The sequence below is a fragment of the Diadema setosum genome, chromosome 13, assembly GCF_964275005.1.
Source record: "Diadema setosum chromosome 13, eeDiaSeto1, whole genome shotgun sequence".
NCBI classification, from domain to species: Eukaryota; Metazoa; Echinodermata; class Echinoidea; order Diadematoida; family Diadematidae; genus Diadema; species Diadema setosum.
Window position 1 is genome coordinate 20,321,076 of NC_092697.1, and position 21,595 is coordinate 20,342,670.

Here is a 21,595-nt window from a genome sequence, read left to right on the forward strand (position 1 = left end):
AATGAAGCGAAATTCGGATACGATTTGAACGGAACACGATTCATCTGCGTACCATTCGCTGACAACTTCAATCTTATAACGGGTAATAAAGGAACCCATCAGCGTCTCATGAACGAAATATCTGGTTTAGTAAAGTCTATGAAACTCTCCATCAAGCCATCCAAATGTCGCACTATTTCGATCTGTGGCGGTAACCCTACTGATATCACTTTTTCAATTGACCAACATACTATTGAAACAGTTCGAAATAAGCCAGTTCGAAATATAACGTTTAACATGCAATCTGCGGATGCTTATATTTTCCATTGGCATTGGAGAAATTACGTAATATTATTACAAATATTAATAGTTGTTCTGTTCGTGATGAATACAAATTGGCGGTATTTACCAGATACAGCTTACCATCTCTCCGATACTTACTGTCTGTCCATGACCTTACTAACACTCAGCAGGACGGTCTGGACAAGACTGCAATTTCTCAAATTAAGAAATGGATGAAAATTCCGTCTCACGGAGCATCAACCGCTTTTTTATTTAGCCCCGATGGACTCGGCTTTAGATTACCCTCTCAACTTTACAAAGAATCTCATGTTCTCGGACATGTTTCTTCGCGTATTCGTGGTGATGATAAGGTCCAAGCTGCGCTGGATGCGAAAGTTTCTCGCGAAGGTCAATGGTCGAAAAATGTCCAATTGCAATGCTAAATCATGTGAAAAGTATTGTTCTGATGTGGCTGTATGTGATTGGGAAAAAGTAAAAAATGTAGTGGAACAAACCCTACATACTGAAGTTAAAGCACTCTGGACGGAAAAGGTAGCTCCCCTTGTCATGCAAGGTGATTTCTTACAGCTTTTGCAATTAGAGAATTCGGATCTGACATGGCGTTCAATTATGTTCTCTTTTCCAAAAAGCGCCCTCAGTTTTATCACGAGAGCGTCCATCAACTGTCTACTTTCAGGTGATAATCTCCGCAGATGGGGAAAGAAATTGAATTCACGTTATTTGTGTGGTAATCATGAAACGCTTTTCCACATATTGAATAATTGTAAAAGAGCGTTGGAACAAGAGCGATATAATTACAGACATGACAGCATTTTGCATTATGTGAAGAATGTTATCAGCGATAACATTACTTGTACTGGAAATTTGGATTTGTATGCAGATTTAGATGGTCATCGCGTGAATGGTGGCACCATACCCCCCCCCCCCCCCCCCCCCCGATGTTGTGGTTACAGCAGAACGCCCCGATATTGTGATAGTGAACAAGAGAGATAAGCACATTGTAATTGCAGAATTGACAGTTCCATTTGAGCCCAATATCACAGATGCAAATAAAAGAAAAGAAGAAAAATATGCGCCCCTTCAAGCAGACATTGAATCCCATGGTTACAAGTGTGATCTCATTTGCTTCGCAATTGGCTCTCGAGGACTAGTTACGAAAGAAAACAAAAAGAAAATCTGTTCAATACTAAGATTCGCAGACAAACAAGCAAAAACGAAATCCCACATCCAGGCCCTGTCCAAAATATCTATCGTTTCCTCTTATGCCATCTATAATGCACGTAAAGAACCCACCTGGAATGTTAAAGCTTTACTTACACTGTGAAGTTGAAAACAAGTACAAAGTGTATTGGCGTTTGACTTACCATGAGTATATAATGTGTGGCGGTTGATGATTTTAGATAGGATGTTTGTATATTCATTTATATCATTACTAAAGTTTTTTTTTTTTTTTTTTTTGAGTATTAAGATTTTATGTTTCGGTTTATATAAGGAAAAAAGAATTTGAGATTTAGTTTATTGTTAGTATATGACATGTTAGATGTGATGTTATAGGATTTGGTATTGTTAATTGTTATTTTTACTGAGAAAGTTAAAGTAGAGTTTTTGGAGAAGAAGTTAAGAAGGTGTAAAGTGAATTAATGGTAATGGAGTAAAAGAAAAGTATAAGAAAAGCAGGGGGAAGGCAGAGAGAGAGAGAGAGAGAGAGAAGAGAGAGAGAGAATGAGGGAGGGAGGGAGAGAGAAAGGTTTTATTAGAACGATTTATATAAAACGTAAAGAAATGAAAATAATAGAATGAGATGAAGTTGTATTATTTTGATAATAAGGTATGTTTTGAAATGAAATATATGTATTGCATATTTTAATTTGTTTGTGTATAAATGTATCTTTGGTAAATTTGTTTGTGAGTACATAACTGTAACTGAGTGTGTTTTTCTTTACAATGTATGATGTATTTACATGTTTTTCTGTATTGTCTTTTGTCTTTGCCTTGTGCCTCCTGTTCAATCCAGGAGACAACCTAGGCCTTTCATGTTACATTGTTTATTGATATAATAAAGAATGCTGAACAACAATAAGATAATCATTAAGGTTGTTAAATGTTAATGTTCTTTGCCCAGCATTGTATGTATATGTATGATAAAAGGAAATGTATTTATATCAGTGATTTGAATAATTATATGTATATTTATGCAGATTTTCATTGACTTACTCCTGAATGTAGGTACTGCAGCAATTACTCCTGGCAGTGAAGATAAGAGACACAAAGAGACCCACTTACAGATGAAATAATCTGGCATTCACAATCCAAATGGCAGCCATTTTGCATATAATTATATGCATATATATGCAAATTATGTATGTAGGGATGCTTTATGAGTTACAACTGACATCATGATTGTGTTTATTGACGTGAAAAACATAAACATAGACACCAAAATTTACTTTCTACAGGTTTTATGTACGGAGATATTAAAAGGCCATTATGGCGGCCATTTTGAATGTATTAATATGCAAATTTATGCAAATTATGTACAAAGAAATACTTTTAAGTTATTACTGATGTTTTATGGTGGCCATTTTGAATTTATGCAAATTAGGCATTGATCCACCACTCGAATTTTAGGGAATTTTTAATACAATGTATGTTGTTTTGATAGCTCTTCCAGATTAAATGCAAGTGGAATGGTTTCTGTTGCAATTTGCTTTGGGTTGACCCCCCTTTTATCATATTTTGACTGGACTATTATGCAACACCTCAAGCCCCATTCAAACAGAGCTTTTCAAACCAGAGTTACCTCTACAACGTCCGGGTAGTGTCGGGGTAACCTTTTGAAACGGTCTCCACAAAAAGTTGCTCAGATATTTGTCGCAGTAACTTTCACCAAATTCTACCCTAGCCAGCTAGGGTAATTACCCTGACATTACCCTGACAGTACCCGACAACCCTTCTATTAGAATGCAACCATGGTAACATTCCTTTGATACACTCAACACGCATGCGCAACATTGCAGACAGAGAATAATTGACACACCATGTGCTGATCACGTATATGGATCATAACCACTGATCTCTAAAAAGTGGGTACCACCAATCATTAGGACCACTTTGTTTTACTTTGTTTTTGGATATCTCAGCCATTTCAAAACTAATTTTCATCATATAAACTTTTAATTCCTCTTAGAATTGTATGTTCTTAAATATGTCACATAAGTGTGTTTTCTAATTATCTTGCAAAACATTACAATTTGAATCTCCATCTCAACCAAAACTATGCCATCCCTTTAACAGTGTCAGTGTGTCATGGTACTTTGTAGCGAATGTCAGGAGATGAGCAGTCAATCAATGGGACAGCAAGAATTCTTAAAGGTGTTGTAGAACACAACATTCACATGATGTAATTACGCTGTCAGCTAGGGGTAACCACATACATGTCATGCACAAAACAACTTACAATTCCCATCATTGTTATTATTCTGTATCGCAAGTAACACAACGGGATACCTGATTTACATGACATTTGTATTGTACAGTGTACATATAATGCAAAGAATCTAAGGTTCAGGGGCACCAACAAGATGGGCTGCATGAGAATGGGAAAACCTAACTTAAATGCTCTACATTTATATTATAAGTAATGTCTTATAGTATCATATTTCTAAGAAGCTTGACACCGAATAGCTGCCACAATGAAGTACAGTGTAATGTTGTTGACTCTGCAAAAACACACATCAACTATGCATGTCAGAATAAACCATGCCCTGATCTCCACGTGTAAAATGTTACACTTTGTGAAGGCAGATATCTTACAGTAAATAAGATTCCTCTATGATCATTTCTAATGTGCATATTTGTCATAGTACTTGCTAGCCTTTGTAGACCTTGACCAAGCCCCAAGAACCACATTGACAGAAACAAAGAATGCACTGTAAGTCAAACATTTTCTTCAGTCTTTTTGTTCTTGCCTAAGTCTATCAATCAAATAAGACCATCCACAAAAATACCCAATGATATCACAAATCAGTATGGGAAAAAAAAATTAACATCACTCTTCCTTTTTTTTTTATGGCTGGTTGATTTAAAAACAGTTTTGCCATACGGGGAAGTCAGTAATTCTTGAAAAGTGATGCGTACACTGAATACTGTATAATTACAGGAACAAATTTCTCTGAATATATCCTGAATACCCTCTACCAAAGAGCGTACAACCCTAAGAGGGTCTACTCACACGATTCCTTACGTAAACAGGTGTAGTACACCATGGAGCTCAACGGCGGCCATTTTAGGAAGCAAACCGCTGGATTATCGCGAGCGTATAATACGTGACCAATAGGAGTGAATTCTGCCTCCCCTTCATTTTCTCCCTTTTAAGGGGGCAAACAGCGGTATAGCTTTGTCAAATACCTCAAATTCCCATTTAGAAACATCATTTATGAATAAAGATTAAAAAAAACCCCGAAGAAATGTCCATTATTTTCGAATCTGTTGTCCCTCAAAGTTCGAGCTACTGAAACGCCTCCCTCACCATCTCTCCCTCTCTCTCTCTCTCCCTCTCTTTCGCCCCTTCCCTTTTGGCCTTATAAAACATCTGGGGGGGGGGGGACGTGTCCCCTAGATTTTTGTTTCTGAGGATCATCTCCCCTGTATTTTTCAAACTTAGTATTCTTATTTTCTTTTTTTTTTAGCACTCTTGATAGACCTTGTCACGATGATCTGCAATGCGAACATGTTGAAGATTACAAATATTTGATTGAAAATTCTCAAATATAATAATAATAATAATAACATATTATATATTATATAGCGCATGTTACACTGAAGTCTCTATGCGCTTTACAACAATTCCTATGATAACAATACAATGAGAAAATACATATGTAATACAATACAAATGACAACAACAACAAAGAAATTACGAAGAATGACCCAAGTATTGATAAATAAATATTCCACCAAAGGTGTGCATCACATGGTTGAATTTCAATTCTGAAAATGCATAGGCTCCCTCCCCGGCCCCTTCGGTCCACCTCTTACACAATGAAGACGCGCATATTACAAAATGTCAATCTTGGATAAAGAGATCCCGAATAATAGAATTTAGCCATATTTTCCCTACAGTTCCTAGCTCTCTTTTTTAAAATCAAAAATTGCAAATATTCCGCCAAAATGTGCACCAAATCATATCAATTATCCCTATCATTAGGAGTTAGTTCAACTTTTGAGGGACTACAGATTGGATATGAAAGAGCATTTCTTCATTTATATTTTGTTCTTAGGCAGGAATGATACTTATAAATGCCGTAATGAGGTCTTAAGTTCTTCTTTTACCCTGGATGCCTCCCTAAAAGGGAAAAAATGAAAGGGAGGCAGATACCTCTCCATTGAGGGCCACTTAAAAGTCCGCCCACTATCGATCGCTTTGCTTCCTAAAATGGCGCTCGCACCTGCCCGTGAGCGTACTACGCAAAATCGAGAAAGTAGACCCTCTTAGGATTGTACGCTCTTTGCCCTCTACTAGGCCAATTTTCTTCACAATATTTTGATAATCTTGAAATGATCAAGCTTGTTTCAAGAGAAAGGTTACATGACACTTTGAAAAATATTTGTTTGGTATATATACTCAGATGTAACTTTTTGGAGTTGAAATAGATTATTATTTCACACTGTAAGGCCATTTTCAAATTGTTCAGACTTCCTGAACTCAAACCTGACACTGAGAGGAAGATGTTCCACAATTACACTATGAAAAACAGAAAATATGTTCTGGCCCATTCAGATATCATTGGAAATCTCAACCTTTTACCTTTGTTTCAAACTAATCAATGAAAAACAAAGAAAGTAGTTTTGCTTGAAATGTATGTGAGAAGTAAATCTTCTGTCATGTAAAGCATAAATACAGCAACATAGTTTGATGATGCACAGCTTTAACCTCACACAACACTGCAGCTATCACCATCATGTTTTGGACTTACATCGATTCAACTTACACAACCTACTGTTAATTTCATGATCACTTTATCTGAATGTTCACCTTATCATCTATATCTATGGAATTCTTAATGTGCCTCCCATCTTTGCTCAATCTGGCATAATTTCTATTGCAAGTGTGAGAGACAACATTCTTGAGACAACCATTCTAATATAATGAGCACTTTTCATATTGTCTCACATGCGGGTAGGAATTTGTGACATACTTTACCGTGATTCTTTCTACCAGCATTTTTTTTTTTTTTTTGTTATCAGAAGAGCTATTGTGACATCGTGTAAGTAAGGTTCTTCTTATCCTCCCAACCATGCTATTTCTTAAGTTTGTTCTGTTCTTATCATGTCAAACTGTCACTCAAATGATGTTCCCTCTTTCTCTACCAAATCCTCATCTCCCTTCTCCATACTAAGAGCATCTTTATCTTCCTCCTCCTTGTCATTTACAAATGCTTCCTTGATGACGTTTTTGAGGAGAACTGCCCTTTCTCTGACTGCCGGGTCAGGATCTGAAGTGACCTTTGATAATGCTTCCTGCAAGTCATGAGCTTCCCAGTACGAGAGCACTGTTTGGCGAGATGGTTCTGGATTGTACAAATGAAATAACATTGTGTAAAGATTTTAACAGCAAAACAGAAAAAGTTAGAAATATTACACAAGATGATTGATATCTGTGACATTACTGATTACTCAGAGGAAAGGCTTAAGACACAATTGGTTCCCATACATATATCATAAGTACATTTTGCACATCTACACTTCACAGTAATCACGGGGACTATGCCTCTATGGGGTTCATAGCAATAAATCAGTTGCCAACTGACCATATGCTGAGTCCTAGTATATATAATTTACTAGTGGTAGGTAGCATCCCTAGGGTAATGAATCCCATTTTGTTCAAAGGGGCACCAAGTCCATGGGGGAAGGGGAGGGGAAATGGGGGGGGGGGGGGGGGGAGAGGGGCAGGCAGGGGTGGGGCAAAGGTTCGAGTCCCACTGGTTCGTTTTTTCCAACATGTTTGTTAATTTACAGATCAGCAGTTATGATCCTAACAAATTTCATTTGTAGAGGGAGAAAAATTGAAGAAACTCACATCTGAACCTTCACCCCTCTGAATAATATCTTTCTTTCAAGAAAATGTACATGTATATGCTTGTCAATATAGCACTGTATTAGCTTTAATACTTCTGGCGCTACAGAAGATTTCTTTTTTTTTTTTTTTGAAAACAACTCTTTAAATTTAGGCCTTTGCCCAAACCCCACTCCTGCCTGCCCTCCCCCCCCCCCCAACCCATGAACTTCGGGCCCTTTCAAACAAAATGGGAATCTATTACCCTGGGTATGTTATATATGGCACAGATGGTGAAAATTATAGATTTTTCAAGAAGATGCTGAAAGTGTCAAAATTTCACCTCCTCCCCCCACTGTAGGGAAGTACGCATATACAAATTGAGACCTTATTACCCTAAGGATGCCATCTGCCAAGTCTCGTGAATATCAGTTGTAGGGTTTTCAATGAACAAGGCAAGTGCCATGTTTGGTAAAATGTGTAACTTTGTATAACCACTCATTGAATAACCACCACCCCAAGTTTGATTGAAATTGAAGTCCTCAGTAAAGAGTTGTTATTCAAGTTTTTGTAGCCTTATGGATGGACGACGGACAGACGATGGAGGGGCGGATGGACGGACGGACGGACAGACGCCACAGGCGATCCCTCAGTCTCCCCTCACCTCTGGTGGGCTCGACAAAAAATGAAGTTTCATGAAGATACAATACAACTTTAACATGAGCCATTTCAAAGATACAATGTAAGGACAAAAAAGTGAGGTTTTAGCATTTTCACTAGGCCTTTGACTTTTGACCTCATGGCTCAAAACTTTCCTAAGAGAATCCTTACCTGGTAATACATGTATACACTGAGTTTCATGAAAATACCTTGAGGCATTGTAGAGTTATGGGGGAAAATAGTGAAATTTGATAGGTATAACTTCTGCCACTCATACATACATATGCCCACTTTCATTTGGATATCTCAAATGGTTCTTGAGATATGCTGTCCACAAAATCAACTAGAGATTTCCATTGCCACGCAATGCGATTGTATTCCCCGGCACTAGAGAGGGCACACAAACCATCCCCCAACAATATGACCTTTGACCCCATAAAAGACTGAACACTGGGGGCAGCACTTAAATAATCAATAGGCTTGTAGATTATATCATTGTAGACCTTCATACCAAATTTGAACACAAGGCAAGTGTCAAAATGTATTTCACCCAATTGTGTAGAAGAAATTAATGTATTTCTAACTCCTGCAAGTTCATTGACCCGCCTATAACCTTTGGCCTGTGGTGACTTTCAACTCCCCAAGGGACATTTACCAGCCAAGTTTGGTAACAAACGGACATAGGGATCAAAAGTTATGAGCCATAATCAAAACACACAATAAAAACTGAACATTGGGTCCTAAAAGTTTGTTGACCCCTGTCTGTGACCTTTGACCTTGTGATGAACTTAAACTCCCCATGGGACATCTACCATGCAAGTTTGGTCGAAAACGGACTTAGGGATCAAATGTTATGAGCGTGCCATAAAAACTTAACATTGGGCCCTAAAAGTTTGTTTACCTCTGTCTTTGACCTTTGATCTTGTGATGACCTTCAACTCCCTAAGGGACATCTACCATGCAAGTTTGGTTGACTTGTAGATTATAACATGGTAGACATTCATACAAAATTTGAACAAAATCCCTCAGGAAATGTAGCCTATAGAGCACACACAAACTATCCATCAACAACATGACCTTTGACCAATGAAAAGACAGAACGCTGGGGGAGCATGTACAAAATCTATAGGCTTGTAGATTACATCATGATAAACCTCCATACCAAATTTGAACAAAATCCATCAAGAAATGTAGCCTACAGAGCGCACGCAAACCATCCACCAACAATATGACCTTTAACCCTATAAAAGACGGAACATTGGAGGCAGCACATAAAAAATCTTTAGACTTGTAGCTCATCATTTCATGGTTGACATTCATACAAAATTTGAACAAAATGCGTTAAAAAATGTAGCCTATATAGTGTGCACAAACCATCCACCAACATGAACTTTGACCCTTCAAAAGACGGAACACTGGGGGCAACACATACAAAATCTATAGGCTTGTAGGGTTCATTATGATAAACCTCCATACCAAATTTGAACAAAATCTGTTAAGAAATGTAGCCTATAGAGCGCACACAAACCATCCACCAACAATATGACCTTTGACCCTATAAAAGATGGAACATTGGAAGCAGCACATCCCAAATCTTTAGACTTGTAGCTCATATCATGGTAGACTTCCATACATAATGTGAACAAAATCCATCAAGAAATGTAGCCTGTAGAGCGCACACAAACCATCTATCAAAAATATGACCTTTGACCCTATAAAAGATGGAACACTGGGGGCAGCACATCAAAAATTTTTAGATTTGTAGCTCATATCATGGTAGACCTTCTTACCAAATTTGAACATCCGTTTTACAAATTCAATGTAGAGTGCACAGAGACCATGCATCCACCAATATGACCTTTGACCCTATAAAAGATGGAACACTGGGGGCAGCACATATAAAATCTATAGGCTTGTAGATTATATCATGGTAGACCTTCATACCAAATTTGAACAAAATCCATTGAGAAATGTAGCCAATAGAGCGCACACCACAGAACTATATGATAGATAGACTGCTCACGCAGGGGCCGTATTCTGAGGGCTTAATTAGCATTTGATTAGCACTTAACTAGCGAATCAGTATTCTGTGAAGTAGGGGGGTTTATTAACTATCATGACAAGCGTTTTGGCGGGAAATTTAGTCTTACTCAATGCGCGTACACCTCGGCATACATGCCGGGGGATACAATTACAGATGGAAGGACAGACAGATGGATGGAAGGACAGACGGACAGAGGGACAGACGAACGGACAACTCCAAAACATAATGCTTCCATCTACACTTTGTGGCAGATCATAACTAGAAATGTCGCTGGTATGCCTCCGCCATAATGCACGGTTCTCCTAATAGGTCTATGGTTAAATGTCTTGACAATGTGTGATGACAGTTTCACATAATTGGCAAAATATTAAAATGACAGATTTGTCACAAATTTGCTGAATGTTCACTTTCCTTGAACTACGTTTAATTGGATGCATGGCTAAGAGTGCAGGTATTTGGGGATTTGAGGATTTTTTACTTGACTTTTGACCATTTTTTAATGTACATAGTATGCATTGAGTAATTTTCAAGGTATGGAGAAAAAGTGTAATTTCAGTATTAAATGGTAAAATATTAGCATTTAAACCTGGCTTTTTACCCTTGATTTTTGACATTATTACCCCAAAGTTCCCAAGAGAATCACTGTCAGGTAGAGCATGCATAATATACTAAGTTTCATGATGATACCTTGAGTCACTTTCGAGATATGGAGGAAGAAGTAAAATTAAGCACGTTCACTTGACCTCTGACCTTTTGGCAAGAAACTTCCCACAGAATCTCTATTGGGTAATACATGTATATATCAAGTTTCAAGAAAAATCCTGCAGGCATTGCATAAATATGAGGGAAGTGGTGACAGACAGATGGAAGTACGGACGGAGGGACGGACGGACAACCCAAAAAACATAATGCCTCTGGTGCCACTTCGTGGTGGACGCATAGAAATTAACATGAATTTCACTAAACTGATCTCTACAAAAGTGTGCACTATTCAGCTATTACCCATAACAATTCCAGTATTCAGTACATCAGCAAGTACACTTTTTGAGTTATTACAGATCAAAATTGTGCCACTTTGAGAGATGAATGATGTTCTAGATCACTCTAAATTCTTTCTGTAGGACTGTGGACTGCCTAAACACTTGGGATATGCTAACTTCATCAACTTGTATTTCATATCACTGCACAGAATTCCATGTAATTTCATTTCATTTGTATAACAGTTGGTTTGATTTTTTTTTCCCAAAACAATGTATTTTTTTGCTGTTTACAAATTCTGGAGGTCACTGAAGATGCAACCTGACTGACCGTTTTTTTTTTTGGGTTTTTTTTGTAATGTATTGAGCCAATTTGTTTATGCAGTTATGTTCTGTAATTATAGTATCATGCTAAAAAGGGAAAACTTGTCACATATAACATGTACATTTTGTACTTGCTTTGATTTCTGTTCTGAATATTATGTTCTCTTTCTCAGTCTTACATGTACTTGACATTTGAAACTAACAACACTTAGGTGCAACATACTGCTTACAGTCTACAAGATACACTCACCTGCAAATTTCGGTATCAGAAATTCCAAGACCTCCAGTGACTTTTTCCTGATGGCTGCATACTTAACAATGCCTACACATAAGTCATATAAACAAATATAACATCTGAACTTTCTTTAATTATCTAACATATCACATGAAAGAAAGCATGCATTGTACATTGTATATGAAAGACTACTGCATAAATGGTATGACAAACTGTCAGTCTGGCTTGAATGCAGAAAGGTAACAGACCAGTCTACGGCATGTAAAGGAATCATAATAAAAAGTTTGTCATTTTGCTCCATGAAGTGTTCACAGCAAACTCTGTTGCTGAGTGTTAACAAAATTCTGTGTAACAAATCTTGTATGTCACTATGTGATCAATACTACAAACCACATAACTGGGACATATTTCAACTGAAACACTACCAATCCTCCTCTTTCATGTCTAAAAATTGGTAAATCCATACAGATAAAGATATTTTCAAACATCTCTGAAGACTGCTGACTGTTGTTATCTAGCACACAAGCTGCAGCATGGTGTGGGTTGTCCTTTCATGTTTCTGACATTGAAGTGGGAGTGAGTACAATCACCCTTGGTCATGTATTAATATTTAGCATGTAAAGTGGCATCTTCCTTGTCTTTTTTCTTTGGATCCTATTATATAAGTAACTGCGTGCTTCAATGTGAAACACTGCCAAAACAGGATAAAAGTTTGTGCCCAATTCCGGATACCTGATCAAGCTAGGACAACTGTATCTTTTTTTCTCTCATGTATTGCGTATTTGTAATTGAATTTCAAGCATCTTGATTAACTATTTACTGGACAGTGGCATAAAACATTCCAACATTCTCTTCTATATCTGATTACCAAAATAAAATCATTTCCACGACATTAGCATATTACATAGAAGATTCATTGTTTATACCCAAATCTAACAGAAAAATTCATTTATGGTAAAACTACATACCGAGAGTCTTGTAAACAGCTGGAACAAGCATTTCTAGAATGGCAGACAGTGTTTCTGTGTCATCACTGGAAACATCATCTGCATTGATGAGATACAACCTACAACATGAAGAAAAAAACAAAAACAAAAGGTTGATGACATTGCTTGGTGCGTATTTGCAAGCAAGGAGTTAATGAAAGTCACAGTGCATAAGAGCCAAGAGGGACTTGATGACACTTAGTGCGAGGCTCGGCCGCGGCCGAGCCCACCTTCATTTCAGTGTAAACGCACAAAAGACCAAATGCGAGGCCAAAATTGGCCTCGCATTTGGCCACGCTCTGGAGGTGGCCTTTTTTCAGTGTAAACGCAAACTGGGCCAAATGCGCAGCCAATTTTAATCTGGCTTCCAAACCCTCTGCCTGTACTACTTCGCTATTCAGGATGTTAACCCTCTCAACGTTGAAAACTAGTATAGTTAGGTGATCCGAGTATCCTCTCGGATCACCTTCTGTTTTTGTACGGATTCTTTCTTCTTCTTCTTCTTCTTCTTTTTCTTCTTATTTCTCCCCAAAAGTTGTGCATCGATTAGCTCAGAAAGTCCTCTTCCTATCAATTTCAAACTTATACTATATATGTATCGTCTCCCAAAGACGACAATCGAACTAAAATCAAAGTGATCAGTCGACCGTGACGTCACTATGACGTCATTATATGAAAACACATTCTCAATCATATCTCATTAATGGAATGGAATTTTTCAATGAAATTTACGTTACATATATTTCAAGTCAAGCGCATTCTACTCATATTCTCAAAATTCATCTATACCTTAAAACGTGCGCGTACGCGCGCGTTGAAATATTTGTATGCTCAAATCGAGCTCAAAATTTTTTTGCACACGTTTCAGACCATTTAGAGCATTTTTTGAAAAATTGAAAAAAATTTACGGACGCGTACGCGCGCGCGCATATACGCACGCACAGCTCATATGCAATAGAAATTTCCCGTTTTTTCACACTTATCGCCTGCCTGAAATGTCAGGGAATACGTCTACCAAGTTTCAAATCAATTCGACTCAATATGACGTCATACGGGCCCGCCAAAGTTGAAATTCCGCGCGCGCGTCAATGGCGACATACAGTGCAACAATGCCAAAAAACCGCCAATTTTAAATCCGATTTTACTCGTCAGGATGAACGGTGACCTCCCATTTTCTTTACATATTCTGAAAGCTGATGAGTTGGACATGTCATTTCATGGGTTGACGATGCTGGAAAAATGATTAAAAGATATCAAATTTCTTAATAAAGTAAAAAAAGTAAATTTTCAAAATGACGTCATCAAATTTCAAGTTCACTCGAGCGTATCTCACTTATCCTTTGCCAATTTACACCCAGATTTCAGTATGTTGTAGCTTATTGAATGATCTTTCATTAATATAATTACAACATTTTGATTGGATGACGGCATCACCTCGTAAAAATGGATTAAAAGTAATATTGTCAAATTTGACCAGTTTACGTGTTATCTCTATGGGAGAGCAGTTTTTCTGGAAGTGAAAATTGACATGACTCTCTTTTTCGAGTACTAGCTCACTTATGCTTCCGTGAATTTCTCCCAGATTTTAGTATGTTGTAGCTGAGAGTTTGGGCTATCGTAAGTGTGCCCTTTATTTTTTCATACGATGTCGGCATCACGTTGAAAAACTTGGTTGAAAATGGCACGAGGCTTCGATGCAGCGTCATTTTGCTTAATACACAGGGCCTATGGAGAATGAAATAGGTCATTGCGTAGCGCATCCGACTCGTAATCCTAAGGTCCCTGGTTCGAGGCTCACCCCTGCCAATATTTTTTTTTTTATTTTTTTAAACACTTTTTTCTTCTTTTTCTTTAGTTAATCTTAATTTCCCTTTCTTTACTTTATCTTTTTCTGATTTTGTTTTATGCTTCTCCTTCAAATTTCTATAAAATAACAATTTTTCTTTATTTTTCTTTCTTTCTACTACTTTCTGTGCAATAGATGAACAACAACAATGGCTACCAATCCCATATTTTGCACATATGTAGTACATGTCACGTACATTATTTCATAAAATAACAACTACTTGATCGGACACCATCTTGGGTATGTAAATTAGGGTCAAAGGTCATAAATGTTTCATCCTGTATCTTGGTGAATACATGTCCTATCTTTCCCATATTTTGCACACGCAAAGACCATGTTACAAGAATCATTTCATAAAATAATTACTTTTTGCTTAGACGCCATCTTAGGTGTGCAAAGTGAGGTCAAAGGTCAAATATACTTCATTCTGTATTTCCGTTAGTGTATACGGAATTCGGTACCAAAGATGGCAGGTCTCACTCCCTTTTCTAAATGAGAATTCAAACATCACACGGCCAATGTCCCGTCAACACAGATGAAACCTGTATGGTCATGAATATTTGGATCAGGACTCAAATCATTGATTTTCGAAGAGATCGGATCACCTAATTTGTCAGTCTTGACAAATTCCGAGTCTAGTTTAAGGTGGTTTTGTCCTGCAAAGGATTTTTTCCTTCGGCAAAGGCCTTTGCACGAACGGCGACTTTGTCGCCACGGAATTCAGTTGGCAAAGGGTCTGGAAACCAGACTATACCAAATTGCGTTTGTTTACAAGCAGAGCGCCACTACAACAAAATATTAAAAGGTTTGAATTAAAAGCGCGGCCGAGCCCAGCAGTGTAAACGGACAAAATTGCGGCCCCAATTGGCCCCGCAATTGAGGCTGGGCTCGGCCGCGGCTCGGCCCAGCCCCGCACTGTAAACGGGGTCTTACTTCAGCTCACTTGAGCTCATATCAGATGAACATCAGTATGACTTTGATGAAATCTTCCAGTGGTGCCATGCCTTCATTCATTGTACTAGGTATCATAAAAAACTCTTTATCACTTGCTGTGCTTTGTTTGCTGCTTGGCAAGTGCTTGCTTTCTTCACTAATTAGCACATAACACAAATATATTATATATATGGCACATTCCATGAAGTTGGGTCACCCCGTAAGTGTGCTATTATGTGTATCTTATTTGTATTATTATCAATAGAATAATTATGAATGAAATTATGAATGGTGTTTTGTTGTTTTATCTTATGATGAGGTTTCAATGTATGTTGGGAGGAATGATCCCTGAATCACACACACAAAAATATAATCTTTTAAGTGATGGTGTCCATTGCTGTTTTTTGATGATCAAGTGTGACATAAAATGATCTTGAATTTAGGAGTAATTTTCTTGTTTAAAATAAAACAATCTCACATCAAAATTATATTCACATTTCTCACTATGAACATACTTTATCAACTGAAATAGGAATCACTATCACAGCCCTACGCATCAGTTTAAAACACACTCTGCAAATCTACGTTCACGACGCTACGCCCGTGTCTTACGCAAAAAGCACATGTAGCGTCGTTATTTTTAGATGTTTATGATGGTCTACAGCATTAATGTCTCTATTAAAAATGAAAACTCGATAACAAAACATGAGAGAGTTGTCTCGTGAAAGCATGGATATAAAGAAGTATAAATTACATCAGTTAAAATTCAAAATAAATATGAAAATGTAGCGGCATTATTTACGCCGTGTCGGCGTCTTCAAACGTAGCGTCGTATCAGTTTTTGCTCGGAACGAACAGCTCAACTCGGAAGATATAAATCCCCAGCCTCACAAGTTACTTCCGGGTGTCGAACTCCTTGCATGGAAGTTGTTTTCGCGGGCGAACAATGATCGGTGCGTCCGTTGTCAAGCCTACAGTATGCCGTGTCTGAACGTAGCATCGTGTGTTGGAGCAGCGGAAAATATGCCTGGAGCTCAGCGGAGGCGGCCGTCCGAGGAGGTAACGTGTATATTCGATGATTTATCGTGCATCATCCAGAAACTGTTTTGTTTCACGTCAATTTTAGGAACTATATCTTGGTAAAACTGATAAATGTTACTGTTGTTAGGCTGAACGACGTTACATAGACGCAGAAGATCACAGTGTCTCGCGTAATATCGTGAACTCTTACATAACTGCAACCAGCAGCCCAATACGCATAGCGTAATGGGGCTGCGGACTGTAGCATTCAAGATCATGACTGCGTAGTATCGCGGACAATAAAATCAACTTAGAATCGAAAAATTTCTTCAAGTTGAAGACTCATTAGTGAAGTTGAAGTATTGAAAACAGGGTTCGTGCAATGTTTGGTTCTGTCAATAGTCCCTTTCTGTTGGAATTGATGACTTAATGTGACTCGGTCGAGAGATACCTGGGAGAGTTACACTGAATTGACGGCCAGCGCAAGCGCACATATAGACATCTTATCCAGTCAATGGATTTGAAATTTGTGCGCATGCGCTGGCCGTCAATTCAGTGTGGCTCTCCCGGGTTTCTCTCGACCGAGTCACATTAAGTCGTCAATTCGAACGGAAAGGGACTATTGACAGAAGCAAACGTTACACGAACCCTGTTGTCAATACTTCAACTTCACTGACAAGTCTTCAAATTGAATAATTTTATCAATTTGAAATTGATATTTGTCCTCGATACTATCTAGTCACGACCCTGAATGCTACAGTCCACAGCCCCATTAAGGCTATGCGTATGGGGCTGGTTGCAGTAACTCGTACATAAATGTACACGAAGTGAACATGTTTGACTGAGTGATTCGTGATCGTGATACGGTGTATGTTTTCGTAGACTTGACAAAATCGCGGAAAGATTGTCAAACCTTAGGGTTAGAAATGTAGTTTCCTTCAAATTATGAATACTTCAGAGGAAATTTCTAATGTGTTTTCGTAAATTTTATATCATACTACGAATAAATCCATAACTAAAGTAAAGAGGTCTAACCTTGTTCTGGGGCAATTTCAACTCGAACTTGCTTTATCAAAAAATTAAAAATAGCAAAAATAAGCCACTGCACTCAGCTAACAGTGTCGGGTCGACGTCATTGAGGATGAATTGTGAATGCCAAATTAGAATCAACATGTTTTATTGCACTGTCAGTTAAAATGAATAAATTGGCACATAAAATAACATTGTCATTTTTCCACGTAATAGTCCCACCTACTCATACTGGTGATGTGTGATGAACATAGACATCCCCCTCCCCCGCGGGAAGTGACCGGTGATGTGATCATGACAATTTAACAGGGCAGGGCCAGCCACCTGCGTAGCTATACGGGGGGGGGGGGGGGGGGGGGGGGGGGGGGGCAGGAAATTTCCCTTTGGCCTTTGCTTATGGCCATGGCATGGGCATAATAAGCAAAATTATTTTGAAAGGTTTTCAGATTTACGAAAACTTTTTCGTGCTTGTTATGGCAAGAGAAAAAATAAAGTCCATGAGGTTTGTTTTAATGAAAAGAAGAATATGGGTTATAGGCCTAATAATTTGGATATCATCCCGTTGCATAACATTTTCGTTTGAACAGCAGTCCTATATACCCAATTCTCATCAAGAGGGTAAAAATAATATGTATTTAAATTTCTGGTTTATCTTAACCACAAATTTTATACAGTACATTCGCTTTATAACAAACTCCTTGAGTGCAGTGAAATTAATGTGTTATACCGAAATTTGGTATATTTTGTAAAAGCAATAAAACGCACACTAAAATTGTACCGGTACTTTGGGACCGAGACAATTACTTTGTCATTCAGATTTTGTCATATCTGTGTATCATAGGGTTTATTTTTGTCATAATTTTTTTTTTTACCACAGGTCTAAGCATGAAGACAGCCGAAAAGAAAAGTCCCTTTGTAATGAGACTAAGAGGTTTTCGTGAAGAAAATGATCATGCTCAGGAAGAAGTTACCTCGTCACAGAAAAAGACATGGAGGAAACAAATGGCACAAAAGTATCCACAACGATACAAGAACATAAAACAATGTGAGGCCTTGACAGCACAACTAAGGAGGATGAAGAAAATGGAAGATCTAAAAAAACCAGAAAATAAAGATGCACTGGAAGCACACAGGGAAAAAAATGCTAGACGAATGAGGCAATACAGAGCAAAGAAGAAGGAAGAAAAAAACAAAGACAAATCGGTTCGTTGCAGGACAAGAGCTGATCAGGATGCCTTAACACAAAAAAGAAAGAAATGGGCTGAGCAAAAAAGAAAGGAGAGAGCCAAACTAACAAGACGTGAGAGAAAAAAAATCAACAGGAAAAGAAGGGAACAAGCAGCGCTAGACAGAGCAAGACGTTCCACAAGTTTGCTAGAGAAAGAATTACGAATGAGACAGAGAGAGGAGAAAATCAGAGAGAAAGAAGTTGAATTACAGGCACAGCAGGAAGAAGCAATGAAAAGACAGCAAGAAAAGGAAGAATATTTAAGAAGAGAGTGGGCAAGATTAGAAGCGGAAGGTTCCAGATCATCTGGTGCTCGTAGGCAGAGCCTTTTGAGGGCAAGATTGGCATTATCAAAAGAACCTGGTATATTTGCAGATACAGTGTCAGATCTAATTGACAAGTCCTCTCCGATGAAGAAGGAACTCCTGAAAAAAAAGGGCATAACTAGTACCAGCAGTGTTTCTGCGATCTTGATGAAGAACACCTCACAGACTTTGAGCACAGATCGAAAATCTCGCAAGAAAGAAATCCTGAAGCGTAAGAATACCATTGCAAAGGCCTTACTCATTACTAAGAAGTACGGCATGCAAAAAAAAATGTGCAGAACATTCCACATCACACCTAAGCTTCTGAAAATGCAGCCCAAGCAACCTCATAAGCATCGAATTTCAGATGCCATCATCAAGAAAGTGCATTCTTTCTACGAAGAAAATGCAACGGTGCTCCCTGACAAGAAATTGATCAGTAAAAAGACTCTCAAACCTGTTGGATTCCTCACACTGCCATTGCAAAAACTACATGCAAAGTTTTTGAAGATGCACCCAAACACCTGCCTGGGCTTCTCGAAATTTTCATCACTAAGACCATCACACATCAAGCTTCGTGGTGCTATGAAATATCGGGCTTGCCTGTGTGAATACTGCACGAATGTGCAATTAAAACTGGATGCTCTGAAGCATATCGCTCTGAAGAATCACTTGGTGTCTCCATTTCAAGATGTCCACTCGTTTGTTGATGTCACAATGTGCCCTAAACCCACAGGTATGAAACATCATAATCTGGAATGCACTAACAGGAAGTGCAAAGAATGTGGAGTGAAAAAGATTGGTGATCATCCAGTCATCAAAGAGTTGGTCGCCAAACAGACTACACCAGTCAACTGGAAGAGATGGACAAGAATATCCACAGAGACCAATGGCAAGAAGACTTCAAAGATGGTTCTAAAAGCCCAAGATGGAATACTTGCTGAACTTGTAAGTGAGCTGGTAACTGAGGCTGAAAGTCTTGCCATACATCTCTTTACTGCATTGTGGCAGTCGTCACAGTTTCGTGGTCTCACCAAAAATCCACCACCAGGTTGGTGCATGATGACATTTGATTTCGCCGAGAACTTTTCCTGCAGATATCAGGATGAAGTCCAAAGTGTTTACTGGGGATATGAGGCTGCAACTTTGCATCCAATCATCGCAGTTTATCTTTGTCCAAAGTGCGGAGATCCCAAGACGCATTCGCTTGTGATGATCTCAAATGACAAAACTCATGATTATCATGCGGTACGCACTTTTACAACCATTGCCATCGACCACCTGAAGAAGACACTGGGTCCCGAAGCCATCACCCAAGTTGTTAGATTTTCCGACGGATGTGGGATACAATACAAATCAAAAGGCCCATTCCTCGATCTGTCATATGCCAAATCCGACTATGGAGTGGAGTTCCGCCACGAATACTACGGCTCACGTCATGGCAAGGGTCCGAGTGACGGTGAGAGTGGGACAATCAAGAGGCAAGCTACTGATGCAGTGTTGTCGAGGACAGCTGTAATAAGTGATGCACATGACTTCTTCACATTCGTGAGAGACAACCTTACTCAAACAGGGGAAGAAGAAACCAATGGCTGCGAGCACTTCGAACGAACAGCATTTTGGGTACCCAACATTGACAGAAGCACAAACAGACATCCAACTAAAACAGTACCTGGAACCCGGCAGTTGCATAGCATCATATCGGTTCAACCAAATGTGATTGCAGCGTGTAACTTGTCTTGCTTCTGCCCATCTTGTCGCAGCGGTGGACACGAAACTTGCTACAATTCACTGTATGTCAACCCACACAAGAAAATCTCTCTTGTAGCAGGCCAGAATTTCGAAGAGCCTTCAACAGACACAGGCCAGAGAAGCCTTCAGGAGACAGCTCATCCAGAGACGGTTGATCCAGGCACAGGTCTCCCTGAAAAAAGCCATCTAGAAACAATACAAGAAAGGTAGGCCTATGGTTAATTCATGTATATTTCCAGTCGTTAGTTAAAGATACCAATTCATCTTTACAGTTTCATCATCGTCATCACAATCATTTGAAGTCAATTTTTTCCACTCTGGGGGTTGTGCAGTTCACTTCCTGATGGCTCTCGTCTACATTGTCCTGCCAGTCAATGTCGGTAATATTACATGCCCTTCTGACTCTTGGGGTTGTTTTCTCCATGTATTGCGGTATCTCCCATGTAAATATCTTCAAACAACTGGGATATTCAATACTCTCTGGAACCAGTGGGTCTCTTCTCTCCAAGCCACATGTCAATACCATCTCAGTCCCCTCGTCCTCATCACCTGGCATTATAAAGTGAAATTTGTAATGTATGCAGAAATGGAGATCTGAAGTTGGTAATGGCAAAAACATAGTAAAAATTTACACACTTTCAAATGACAAGGAAAACAATATATTTGGTTTCTAAACTCTAGTGTTGGTTTTCAAATTACTTACCGGTATATATGATTTTGAAAGAACTTCTTCCAATCCATGCTTGCAGGACTATCACACCTGGGCAATTTGTAGCAGTCAAGTTCTCCAAGGCTCGTGGGCAGGAACTGGTGGTGTATATGGCTATTGTAAGTATCTTCTTTTGATAAACCTAAAAGTCTTAAGGTGAATGGTATACTAGTAGTTTTTATGTGCCATGACAAGTGTGAGCTAGAAATAC

At 38.6% G+C, this 21,595-nt stretch overlaps 1 protein-coding gene across 1 annotated transcript in view; it reads right to left on the bottom strand.

The window, feature by feature from the left end:
• Positions 1-2,656: 2,656 nt before the first annotated feature.
• The window catches only part of LOC140236895 (proteasome adapter and scaffold protein ECM29-like), a 198,364-nt gene continuing 179,425 nt past the window's right edge, over positions 2,657-21,595 (bottom strand). Inside the window, 3 exon segments of the mRNA XM_072316830.1 lie at positions 2,657-6,851; positions 11,592-11,663; positions 12,545-12,642. Of these exon segments, the coding sequence (XP_072172931.1) occupies positions 6,622-6,851; positions 11,592-11,663; positions 12,545-12,642 (400 nt within the window). The 3' untranslated portion in view covers positions 2,657-6,621.